The 13,820-nt window shown below is 37.2% G+C and overlaps 1 protein-coding gene across 7 annotated transcripts in view; it reads left to right on the forward strand.

Moving 5' to 3' along the window:
* Positions 1 to 13,820, forward strand: part of LOC127855227 (deleted in lung and esophageal cancer protein 1-like) — a 58,807-nt gene that overhangs the window by 43,906 nt on the left and 1,081 nt on the right. For all 7 annotated transcript variants that reach the window (XM_052390644.1, XM_052390647.1, XM_052390649.1 and 4 more), the window contains 8 exons: positions 605 to 666; positions 1,179 to 1,340; positions 2,252 to 2,469; positions 3,908 to 3,983; positions 4,356 to 4,544; positions 5,658 to 5,801; positions 7,465 to 7,618; positions 9,598 to 9,742. In XM_052390644.1, the coding sequence (XP_052246604.1) occupies positions 605 to 666; positions 1,179 to 1,340; positions 2,252 to 2,469; positions 3,908 to 3,983; positions 4,356 to 4,544; positions 5,658 to 5,801; positions 7,465 to 7,618; positions 9,598 to 9,742 (1,150 nt within the window). The remainder of the gene's footprint in view (positions 1 to 604; positions 667 to 1,178; positions 1,341 to 2,251; positions 2,470 to 3,907; positions 3,984 to 4,355; positions 4,545 to 5,657; positions 5,802 to 7,464; positions 7,619 to 9,597; positions 9,743 to 13,820) is intronic.

Genomic DNA, 13,820 nt, shown 5'->3' on the forward strand with positions numbered 1-13,820 from the left:
AATTTGATTCACCTAGCATCATGTGGTGTAATGGATACGGCATCTACCTTGCAACCAAAATGTCCAGGGTTCAATTCCCACTCAGTGAACACTCTTGAGATCTTTCAAATGACATCAAGTACTGATCCTTCCCAGGAAATGGAATCCCAGTGTCCCTGTAAACCCAAGGCTTTAACTCTTTCGGTGCTGGAACCGAGTTTTGAAGGCCTTTGCAAACAGTTTGGATCCAGATGAGACGCCACAGAATGTGGCGTCTCATCAGGATCCAATCTGTTTGCTATTCTGATAGTATTCTTTGAAAAAAAATCGAAGAAAATGCTAATTTTAGAAATTCAGCAGATGACATTTTAGCAGACGACAAATTTCCCAGCATGCAAAGGCTTTAAAAGCAGTCAGGCTTGAATCTAAATGTTTCTCTACCTGTTATCCGATGTTTGTTACAGTTCCTCTACCTGTTATCTGATGTTTGTTACAGTTTCTCTACCTGTTATCCGATGTTTGTTACAGTTCCTCTACCTGTTATCCGATGTTTGTTACAGTTCCTCTACCTGTTATGTTTGTTACAGTTCCTCTACCTGTTATCTACCTGTCATGTTTGTTACAGTTCCTCTACCTGTTATCCGAGAGCCTACAGATTACATTCCGGACTCAGCCGATACATCACAGGTAAATAAAAAAAAATACAAATAAATGAAAATAACAGATAAATGCAAATATAACAATTCTAATATTCTTTTTTTATTTTATTCAATATTATGTTTTTGGTAGTTATTTCACCATTTTTGATGCACTAGTATGATGTAACTAGCTGAATTTTTTTCAAAAATGTCATGTTAATATTTCCAAAAGTCTTTATCAATTTCTCTAAAAAAAATTGAAACTTATGCGACATCATCAGGTTACATTTTCTGCTCTCCATTACAAGATGTTAAGTTAAGGCTGAATTAGTGGAAATGTTTTTTTATAACAATCTTTTGTTTCTGGGTTCAATGGCCTCTCTGTGAGTCATCACAAGATTTCTCCAAACTCACCAAGTAATGATTTAGTCATGTTAAGTAGATGTCATCCTTTCTATTGTAATTGATTATTGTCAGTTTTACATTTGAGCATTATTTAAAAGGTCTTAAAAAAATTTACAACTACAAATATAATACGATTGTTGACATCGTTCTTTTCAGTTCACATCAAGGGAGAATACTGCAGCCCAGATTGAGAGGGAGGAAGTTACTGCCCCTAGAGAGCCTCTGGAGAAGAGGAGGCCAAAAGTTGTCTCCCTTTTCTGCAGAATGCACGAGGGTCAGGCAGCAGAGGCTCCCTACAGCATCAGGCCCTCACAAATGGTGAGTGTGTGTGTTGAAGTTTATGAGGTCCTTCCGCCCCTGATGCTTTATTATTGTGATCCTGGAGTGTGTCCCCACACTCTTACCAAATTATCTTTAATATACTCACAAAGGTTGGGACCAATTTTCTAATTACAGCTAAGATTTCCGGCTAAGAAGTTGGTACTGGAAAATTGTCAATTTTGGAGTGGTCTTTTTTATGGAAGGGGGAAGCTGGAAAACCTGGAGGAATCCCCACCTGTCTTGAATGGTGACCTCCAACCAAAATACATGCTTCTGGGAAAGGGGATCACACAAATTATTGTTAGTTGATAATGATTCGTGATTGAAATGCCTATACAACCCCCCTTCCCACACAAACGTTGGATGGAAGGTAATTTAAATTAAAAGAAAAATTAAACAGTTGGAAGGCAAAACTGCATATCACAATTCTTCATGGTGGCTGATATGAGAGTTAAAGCCTGATGGTCCAGTCTGTTTTAGATGTTTCTTCAAATGTTTACTGAAGATCTGATGCAAATATTGCTAACAAATTTTAATGAAAATTAGGTTCTTTGAATTCACTTCCCAATCTCTGTATTGTCTGCTGCAATAAATTGCTTTTATAATCATATCAGTGCCTCATCTGCTTATCTGTGGTATGATAAATTTAACTGTGAAGTCACACACAACAGATGATATTGAATCTGTTTATGATTATAAGTATTTGGGCAACATACTGAAGTGTCTTTATTTATCTTCCAATCAACTTCTACCAGCAATTTGTACTACATTTTATTGAGAAATAGGGTAGTGATGTTTTTTACTGGTTGTTTCCTAAAGATTTTTGTGATTAATAATTATAAGAATGATTGAACAGTAATTCTACTTATTAATGATAAGAAACACAAGTCTGCTATTTCTGAAAATAGGTGATCAAGGCAAAAAGTCATGCGACGGTATCAGTTTGCTTCACTCCGCACCCAACACAAGCTGTCAGCCATGACATCGAGTGCAACGGGTACATCCTGGGCTTTATGAGCCTTGATGACCCTGATGTGAGGGGTGAGGAGGGCAAGGTTAATAGGTCACAGGCGTTTGAAGCCCAGCAGCTTAGGCTGGATATGACAGCCCATTTGAAACCAGCTCTGTACGTTTGTGTTCTGGTTTTTATTAATTTGTCATTTGTTTATAAATAAGAAATCTTTGTTTGTTTTCTGTTTTCTGTTTTATAGCTTAATTCTTAAAGTAAAAGTAATCCATTTATTTTGTGTCTTTTAATAGTGGAGTTTTTTCCCCAGGAAATTTCTGCTTTACTTATTTACTTTGCCCCAATCATCGACAGATGCCATGAAGAATATAATTATTGGCCTGCCTGTTTGTTATACTGTCTGTCAGCCCATCTGTCCATACAAGGGTAACCTAAAATGACGCGTTTTGTCTAATATCAATAATATTTCCTTCAAAGCTTTGGTAATTTCATGGATGGTGTCTTTCAATTCTATCAACACATCCATGTCCCTTGACCTCATTTTGACCTTGTCATTAATTCACCAAATTTCACCCATATTGCTATTAATATAACATTAAAACTGCATTGCTAACAAGCTTTGATACTTGTATGGATGCTATCTATGAACACCTTCAACACCACAAACTTACTGACCTCATTTCTACACATGATACCCATTTTAAGACTTATTCAAGTGGCCCTATGATTAAAAACAGACAATACTTTAGCTGGGTGCAAATGACTAATTTGAATAAAGCATCTTGTTTAAAGTTACAAGTTTTAAGCTTGTTGCAAATGTAATTTTTGTTGTCCCCTCTACCTATTCCGAGTTCATTATTGACAGGTGTTACATATGAAAAGTTTATTTTTCACACCTTTCACAAACAATCTGAAAATGATTGTCACGTACAATGAACTGCTTCTGTGCCTGGTATCGATTTTCATGATAAATCGGCAATCAAGTTTGTCCCTTAACGGTCAACTGATTTTCCAATTTTACGCCCATAGATTTGGACATCAAAATACATGAAATATAGCGTTTGCTGGTCTCGTAAGACAATGGACGCTTAAATTAATAAAATATCAAAATAGAGTGAAAACACTCGCGGGGAATTCAAAGTGGTCGCATGAGACAAAGGTCGCTTAATTCAAGTGGTTGCATATACAAGATTGACTGTATAATTGTCTTTCAAAATCGGTAAAATAATACAGCTTTTCCTGGCTAAATCAGAAAAGAAGTGTAGCAGTTACATAGCAATTATTATTAAGCGTTCAGTATGGCAGCTGGCAAAGGGCTGAGGAAGTGCACTGGCTTTTGCTTCAGAGGACCCAGGTTCTAATCCTGGGGGAGGCAATATTTTATATTCAAATTTCCTTCTTGCTGTTGTCATTAAAACTATTTTAAAACACAATACAGATTTATAAGTAAACATATTTAATGAAATTTTACAAAAACAGGAAAATCTGTGAGCAAGTGCCTTTAACACTCATGTAGCAGATATAATAGTTTCTCAAAGTTTCATGTTAACTATGGTTATATGTAGCTCCACTGTGCTTCATGACATGTTTCTTGCAGTTTGACTATTGAGTGTGGTGAAGAGGAAGGGATGAGGTACAGGTCGGCCATGTCATCCTTGCTGAGCAACGGTCAGGTCAGTCACATCTGGCAAACATTTGTCTTGGGAGTACAGTAGAATGCACAGTCAAAAGGTGGTCTTTACAAAGTTTATCCACAAATTTGCATCACCAACTCTTATTGATTCAAAGTTAGTTTTCATTAGCAATATTGCATTAATTCAAAAGACTGATGATTAAAGATATTTACTTCCTTTTATGATTCCATGTGCACATTTTACATTTTATTATAAGGAATATTCAAAGAAATATACAGAAGTTGAATTTGTTATGCCTATATACAATACACTGAATACATATTCTAAACTTGCATCAGTATTTTGCCTACACGATAAACAGTTCTTAATTTATTCTAGTTGATTCTTCAGTTGATTTTTCATTTCTTCCAGTTTATTGCTGAGAGTCTGCAGACAAACAGTGTCATGTTGTCCAACCTGACTTTGACCCCACTGACCTTCAGGCTGGTAACCAAGCAACCGTTCTGGTTGGTGGAACTCGACCCCTCAAGCAACAAGGAGGGCAAGACGCGGACACATTCCACTGATATGCACACACTCAAGCCACGACACAACCTCATAGTGAGTTCTTCTTCCAGAAAGTATAAATAAAATTGAAATAGTGTACTTAATCAATTATAAAACTAATTCGAGTTAATTATCAGTATAAATTAATTGTACAGTTTCCCATTTAAAGAGTTCATGGTATACAATTATCAACAGTATTATAGTAAGTACTTGGGCCCATTCCAAAAGCATTGAAAAAAAATGTGTTCATAAATAGCGAAAAATAAAAACATGTGAAAAAACAAGATGTGTTTGTGAAACACTATGTCCCTCCCCATATATTTGACCTTTGACCTTGATGGATGACCTTGACCTTTCACCACTCAAAATGTGCAGCTCCATGAGATACACATGCATGCCAAATATCAAGTTGCTATCTTCAATATTGCAAAAGTTATGGCCAATGTTAAAGTTTGATGCAAACAAACCAACAGACAGCGCAAAAACAATATGTCCCCCAGTATAGACTGAGGGACATAATTATCTCAATCCATTTATGTGTCATTGTAGCGAAATACTTACAACAAATGAGAATAATGTCACACAGGAATATGTAACTTGCAACATATATATACTATTTATGATCAATATGCTTCTGAAATATTGGTTATGCTAGAGCTTGAAAGAAAATCAATTAATAGAAATGCACCAATCATTAGAGCCAAAAATTGAAAAGTTACTTAAATTTATTGTGCAACGTTTAATAAGATAGGTTTCTGATGCTTATACAAAATTGAAGTGTCTCGATTGCGGCGTCAAGATGTAGAACAATTTTTAGACCAAAAGCAAACATAAATACACTTATCTTACCTCGTACAGAATTTTTGTTCTTGATTCTGTGAAGGTCTCATGCTGTGTATTTTTCCTTATTAGGTGGGATGCTTTTCATATTAAGTTAGAAATTTACAATGACATCACAGATGTTAACTAGACATATTATACAGACAATAAAACTGTTCTCCTGTTATTACATTGATGATGGTAAAAGAAAAGTACTCTGATTAATAATTTTGTTACACGGTTTCTTACTGACCCCTTAGGATGCTATACGGGGTCAATAAAACAATTCTTTCAGAGAGGGCATATAATATTCTTGTATCTTATTCATTGTGTTTTGTACATGTGCAGGTGAAGGTGGCTTTCCAAACCACCTCGAGTCTACTGGGTGAGATTGCAGACGAATACCTGTCTGGAAAGGAGGCTACAGAGGCTGGACGTAAGATGGACATTCTGGACAATCTTGTGGTGGAGTTCAACAATGGCGCAGAACAAGTAGGCCCATAGATATAAGTTTCCATAACTGCATTTTGTGCCCAAATTGTTAGTAGACGTTGGTGGTTTATCAAATTATTATGTTTTAGGGAGTCAGTATAAAACATAAAGACTTTTTATTCATGATGATAGCTCATGTTCATGCTTATAAAATTATTATGTTTTGTCTTATTTTTAAACATAATTAGTTGTAATCGTAATACGAGATGATTAGCCCATGTTCATGTTATATCATCACCAAAAGTGGGAGACCTTTGACATGTTTTAAGTGGTCACAGCTGTTACAGTATTATAACTAATTATATTACCTTTTTGATCGAGAATTTTTACTGGCTGTCAGGGCGGGACATTGGTTGGTTCACGTGTTTCTTACTTGGGAGACCTTGGTTCAATCCCTGTTTTTTGAAGCATGTGAGTGTGGATGGTGGTCATCATACCACACAGGTGTGGTTTCCCCCGGGTACTGTGGCTTCTCCCACAACAATAATCCACACCAAAAAAACTTTCAGTAATAACTAAATACAATGTAGCTAAAAATAGCAGCTATATTCAAAATGTGTCCCGTTTTTTATGAGTCTATATAAAAGTTACTTAGACACAAGTGCTGGGACACACTCCGGATTCACACATAATGCAGTCTCAGGCTTGGAAGGACCTCATAAACTTTGAAATAAGCACGCAGACTTTATAACATCAATTGGTATCAGCTCGCTCCAGTCTGATTACTTGTGATATGATCACTGGAAAGGGAGATAATGCACATATTTAAATAGCAACATGTTTAGCTGGTGCCAGTGTGTTACTTGTTTTATTATCACTAGAAAGGGAGACCATTCACATATTTAAGTATCAACTCGTTTCACCTGGTTCCAGTGTTATAACTTGTTATATCATCACTGGAAAGGGAGACAATTCACACATTCATGTATCAATTGGTTTAAGCTGATTCCGGTGTGATAACTTGTTACATGTATATCATCGCAGAAAACAAGACAATTCCAATATTTAAGTATCACCTGGTTTCAACTTGTTCCCCTTCATGCCACACTCCCTAGTTTGATAGCATATTGAAGTATCAACTGCTTAAAACTGGTTCTGGTGTGATAACTTTCCATATCATTACTGGAAAGGGAGACAATTCACACATTCACGTATCAATTGGTTTGAGCTGATTCCAGTGTGATAACTTGTAACTTGTATATCATTACAGAAAACAAGACAATTCCAATATTTAAGTATCACCTGGTTTCATCTTGTTCCCCTTCATGCCACAATCCCTAGTTTGATAGCTTGCTCTATCATCCCTTAAAAGGAAGGAAATTCACATATTTAAGTATCAACTGGTTTCAGCTCGTTCCCTCCTTGTACAATGACAGTTCCCCAGTTTCATAACTTGCTATATCATAACTGGGAAGGCAGAAAATTCACATATTTAAGTATCAACTGATTTCAGCTGGTTCCCTTCCATGCCACATTGATGGTTCCTCAGTTTCATAACTTGCTATATTATCACTGGCAAGGGAGACAATTCACATACTTTAGTATCAACTGGTTTCAGCTGGTTCCCTTTCATGCCACACTGATGGTTCCTCAGTTTCATAACTTGCTATATTATCACTGGCAAGGGAGACAATTCACATATTTAAGTATCAACTGGTTTCAGCTGGTTCCCCTTCATGCCACACTGACAGTTCCCCAGTTTGAGCTGACCAAGGACTGCATAGACTTTGGCACATGTCTCGTTGGTCAGACACGAGAGCTGCAGCTAATGATTACCAATCAGACGCTGTCACACTCACAGTGGTCTGTAACCCTTGGTGAGTAGTTAGACATGTGATATATGAATTGAAGTCTTAGCTGAATACATTCTTATCCCACATTAACACAAAAAAGCGATCTCATAAATTTATCTGCGCGCTGTATAGTAATATCATTTTGTTGATTTTTCTAACATAATAATATTTTTATGCTCCCCCAAAAAAATTTTGGGGGAGCATATAGTCGCCGCTTCATCTGTCCGTCCGTGCACAATTTTTGTCCGGGCCATTTCTCAGCAATTAATGACCAGAATTCAATGAAATTTTATGGGAAGCTTCACTACCAAGAGGAGATGTGCATATTATCAGCCGGTTCTGGTCGGATGATTTTTCACAGAGTTATGGCCCTTTGAAATTTTCCATTAGCTGTACATATAGTGCAATTCTTGTCCGGGCTATTTCTCAGCAACTAATGACCGGAATTCAATCAAACTTTTTGGGAAGCTTCACTACCAAGAGGAGATGTGTGCATATTATCAGCTAGTTTCTGGTCGGATGATTTTTCACAGAGTTATGGCCCTTTGAAATTTTCTATAAAAAATTCTTGTCCCCCCAACTACTGTGCCCTCAAGACGTTTCCTTTTATCTGAATATAGAGTGCAATATTGTGACAAAAAAATCTTTGGGGAGCATCACCCATCTCCGACGGTTTTTTGTTTATGTTGTTTTTTCTTACAACTTCTTTCAAAATAAGAGAGAAAAATGCAAAAATATGGGACAAATAAACTACCAGTCAATCTTGATGAAACTAGGTCAGAATGTTTATCTTGACAATATCTTGGCCGATTTTGAATCTTGGTCACATGCCTCCAAAAACCAGATTACCTTATAAAACAGTGCCCCAGATAATAATTGAGAAATAGGGTTTTCACCCATTGATTTTGAAAAATAGGGTGATTTCATTCTTGAAATAGGCCAGGGTGAACTGAGTTATAAAAATGCATACCGTAAAATCATTGCAGCTTTACTTCTGTTGAAGCTGCACACAACTGTATTGATTCAATAAAACTGTAAACTTTAAATATATAATTTAATAAACTGATGTTTCATATCATCTTTAATCCTTGAAACTGTCCATAATATAAACTTTAAACTTAAAAATATCGATAACACGAATGATTCGGCACTTATTGGCTCTGGCTTTCTTGGTTCGAAAAAGTTTGATTGACTGATATTTTGGCGCAACAATTGCGGACGTCTTTCGACCTCTCTTAGACATTTAGTACGCATCGAAATAGAAACTGAAAGTACAGACGCTTTACAAATACATGCACAATGAACGACGGATTAAGTCAGATTCAAAACGCATGTATGTAGTTGTAAATAATAATTTGGTCAGAGGCTTTATTCAACTATGAAATGTAGTCCGCAGAGCTTTTGAATAACTTTGACAGTTTTCCTGCTCCGTCATTCAGTCGCTTGCTGAATAAAAGCGTCGCCACATTCTGAAAATAATAACAAAAAATACCGAAAATGAGCAGAACATTTTCGATCGAAGCTCTTGTATCTTACGCATCAAATTTGACGAATTTGCGTAAACGGCAAAATGTATTTTTTTGTGTGTTTTTTAGTGAGGATTTGCATGCCTTTAAACTTGCTTTATCCCTTTCCCCCAAAAGAAGCAAAGTGAAAATGGCTTTTGCAACCAGCATACAACCAGAACAGCCTACGAGTAACTCGCAGTCTGTTCAGGTTTTATGCTGTTTGCTGTTCATCAGTAATTAAGGGTTGGAAATGAAGCCTTTAAAACTTGAATTTAATAAGAAAGGTATTTAATTCAATTTAACTTTCTAAGGGACTTCAAATGTGTCAAAATACATATTTAAGTGGTAAAGGGTTAAAAAAAACACTCTCCAACAGATTGATTCCATTTACTGTCTGCATAATCACAAGAATGTCTCTCCTTGTGATGTATCTGTAGCTTCATTATTCTCATATTTAAAATAACACGTCTCAACATAGTGTTTCCCTATATGCAGAATCCTCCTCAGCGAACTGCACGTCTAGGGGAGACACCCTGACTGTGAACACATTCCGCGTGGAGCCGATGTCCGGTCTACTGGAGGCCAACATCTCCCATATCTCCAACAGCAAGGCTCTACTCAAGGTCTACTTCACTGCCAAGTATGCATTTTTTAAGTCATTTTTAAATGAAAATAGTTAACTCATTATTGTTTCTTATCGACAAGTATTTAAATCTTTGTTGTTAAGCTGTGTGACTGTAAAACACCATTTTCTATGTATCTATCCAGGCAAAATTGAAATATATCATGACTTAGATCTTATTAAGATTAATTAACACAGATTTTGTGAAAACATGCTACTAATCAGTTTGTACTTATAACAAGAGATTGCCAAGCAATATTGTCCCCTATCGGTGAAACTCCACCATTGTCAGTATTTTTTATGCCCCCGATAGGGTGGCATATAGCAGTTGAACTGTCCGTCAGTCAGTATGTCAGTATGTGTGTATGTCAGTCTGTCCGTCCGTCCAAAAAAAACTTTAACGTAGGCCATAACTTTTGCATTATTGAAGATAGAAACTTGATATTTGGCATGCATGTGCATCTCACGGGGCTGCACATTTTGAGTGGTGAAAGGTGAAGGTGAAGGTCATCCTTCAAGGTCAAATGTCTAATATATCGCGTCTGTTCGTCCGTCCAAAAACTTTAACATTGGCCATAACTTTTTATTATTGAAGATAGCAACTTGATATTTGGCATGCATGTGTATCTCATGGAGCTGAACATTTTGAGTGGTGAAAGGTGAAGGTGAAGGTCATCCTTCAAGGTCAAATGTCAAATATATGGTGTCTGTCCGTCCGAAAACTTTAACATTGGCCATAACTTTTTCAATATTGAAGATAGCAACTTGATATTTGGCATGCATGTGCATCTCACGGAGCTGCACATTTTGAGTGGTGAAAGGTGAAGGTCAAGGTCATCCTTCAAAGTCAAATGTCTAATATATGGCGTCTGTCCGTCAGTCCAAAAACTTTAACATTGGCCATAACTTTTTCACTATTGAAGATAGCAACTTGATATTTGGCATGCATGTGTATCTCATGGAGCTGAATATTATGAGTGGTGAAATGTGAAGGTCAAGGTCACCCTTCAAGGTCAAATGTCAACAAGGGCTGTTTGTAAAACATGCATGCCCCCCATATGGGCTGTCAGTTGTAGCGGCAGCCATTGTGTGAATACGTTTTTTGTCACTGTAACCTTGACCTTTGACCTAGTGACCTGAAAATCAATAGGGGTCATCTGCCAGTCATGATCTTATGTACTTATGAAGTTTCATGATCCTAGGCGTAAGCTTTCTTGAGTTATCATCCGAAAACCATTTTACTGTGACGAGTCACCGTGACCTTGACCTTTGACCTAGTGACCTGAAAATCAATAGGGGTCATCTGCGAGTCATGATCAATGTTCTTATGAAGTTTCATGATTCTAGGCGTAAGCGTTCTTGAGTAATCATCCGGAAACCATTTTACTGGTTCGAGTCACCATGACCTTGACCTTTGACGTAGTGACCTGAAAATCAATAGGGTTCATCTGCGAGTCATGATCAATGTTCCTATGAAGTTTCATGATCCTAGGCATTAGAGTTCTTGAGTTATCATCCGGAAACCATTTACTGGTTTGAGTCACCGTGACCTTTGACCTAGTGACCTGAAAATCAATAGGGGTCATCTGCGAGTCATGATCAATGTACCTTTGAAGTTTCATGATCCTAGGCATAAGCGTTCTTGAGTTTTCATCCGGAAACCATTTTTCTGTGTCGAGTCACCGTGACCTTGACCTTTGACCTAGTGACCTGAAAGTCAATAGGGGTCATCTGCAAGTCATGATCAATGTACCTATGAAGTTTCATGATCCTAGGCGTAAGCGTTCTTGAGTTATCATCCGGAAACCATTTTACTGGTTGTAGTCACCATGACCTTGACCTTTGACCTAGTGACCTGAAAATCAATAGGGGTCATCTGCGAGTCATGATTAATGTACCTATGAAGTTTCATTATCCTAGGTTTAAGAGTTCTTGAGTAATCATCCGGAAACCATTCGGTGGACGGACGGACCGACCGACCGACGGACTGACATGTGCAAACCAATATACCCCCTCTTCTTCGAAGAGGGGCATAAATATATGGCGTCTGTCCGTCCGAAAACTTAAACATTGGTCATAACTTTTTCAATATTGAAGATAGCAACTTGGTATTTGGCATGCATGTGTATCTCATGAAGCTGCACATTTTGAGTGGTGGAAGTTCAAGGTCATCCTTCATGGTCAAAGGTTAAAAAAATAAAAATTAAATCAAAGCGGCGTTCTCATGAAGCTGCATATTGTGAGTGGTGGAAGTTCAAGGTCAAGGTCATCCTTCAAGGTCAAAGTTAAAAAAAAAAAGATTTTTTATTTTTTTCAAAGAGGCGTACTCATGAAGCTGCACATTTTGAGTGTTGGAAGTTCAAGGTCAAGGTCATCCTTCAAGGTCAAAGGTCAACAAAAATTATTTCAAAGGGGCGCAATAGGGGGCATTGTGTTTCTGACCAACACATCTCATATTTTTGTTACCAAAGCAACCAGAATTCTTGACGTAGGAACAAAATGAAATGACGTGCATTATCTCCATATTGCCATCTATTCATGTTTCAAGTTTCATGAAAAAAATATGAAGAACTTTTAAAGTTACGGCAGGATCCATTAAAGTGTGACTGACTGACAGGCAGACAGAGCGCAAACCATAAGTCCCCTCCAGTTTCACTGGTAGGGGACAACAATGTATGTTATCAATAAATGTTGATAAGCGCTTGATTTTCGTCTAAAATCTGCTGGTTTGGCATGCTTGTTATTTAAAGTACTGTATGTTTGTTTGGTTAAGTAATACAAATATCATAAAACTCTTTTGGTGCAAAGTAAATATTAGCCCCTCGAAAGTAATGTCCATCTCCCCATTCAGTCTCTGTAGACTGAACTGTTTAGGGTCCAATAATTATACTCTTAAACAGCCTATGATATTTATATAATATATTATTAGTTTTGAAAAATTGTCTTGTAAGTTTCTAATTTATCCTATTTAGACATGGCACAAACATTCATAATATACGAGGGGCAATTAATTTTCATAAAAATTTACAATTTAAGAGCATAGACAGACCAGTTGAAAGTATACAGAATTTACTACTTAACAGTTTTAAAGTCACTTGTAAAAAAGCATTTCAAAGGACAAGTTAGACAGCATGAGCCTTGTTCTGAGACAACTGGGCATGCATGTGCGTAAAGTGTCGTCTCAAATAAGCCCATGCATTCCGTACAGGCTAATCAGGAACAACACTTTCCACTTTTGGGGAATATTTTGTTTTAAGGAAGTCTCTTCTAAACGAAAATTTTATTTGTGGGGAAAGTGTTGTGCCTGATAAGCCTGCACAGACTACTCTGGGACAACACTTTACACAAATGGATTATGCCCCGTTTTCTCAGAACGTGGCTCCTATGATAGTTCAGCAACCCTGACTAGTGTATTTGTTGTCACCTTTCAGTCCTATGATAGTTCAGCAACCCTGACTAGTGTATTTGTTGTCACCTTTCAGTCCTATGATAGTTCAGCAACCCTGACTAGTGTATTTGTTGTCACCTTTCAGTCCTATGATAGTTCAGCAACCCTGACTAGTGTATTTGTTGTCACCTTTCAGTCCTATGATAGTTCAGCAACCCTGACTAGTGTATTTGTTGTCACCTTTCAGTCCTATGATAGTTCAGCAACCCTGACTAGTGTATTTGTTGTCACCTTTCAGTCCTATGATAGTTCAGCAACCCTGACTAGTGTATTTGTTGTCACCTTTCAGTCCTATGATAATTCAGCAACCATGACTAGTGTATTTGTTGTCACCTTTCAGTCCTATGATAATTCAGCAACACTGACTAGTGTATTTGTTGTCACCTTTCAGTCCTATGATAGTTCAGCAACCCTGACTAGTGTATTTGTTGTCACCTTTCAGTCCTATGATAGTTCAGCAACCCTGACTAGTGTATTTGTTGTCACCTTTCAGTCCTATGATAGTTCAGCAACCCTGACTAGTGTATTTGTTGTCACCTTTCAGTCCTATGATAGTTCAGCAACCCTGACTAGTGTATTTGTTGTCACCTTTCAGTCCTATGATAGTTCAGCAACCCTGACTAGTGTATTTGTTGTCACCTTTCAGTC

The sequence above is a fragment of the Dreissena polymorpha genome, chromosome 13, assembly GCF_020536995.1.
Source record: "Dreissena polymorpha isolate Duluth1 chromosome 13, UMN_Dpol_1.0, whole genome shotgun sequence".
Classification (NCBI taxonomy): Eukaryota; Metazoa; Mollusca; class Bivalvia; order Myida; family Dreissenidae; genus Dreissena; species Dreissena polymorpha.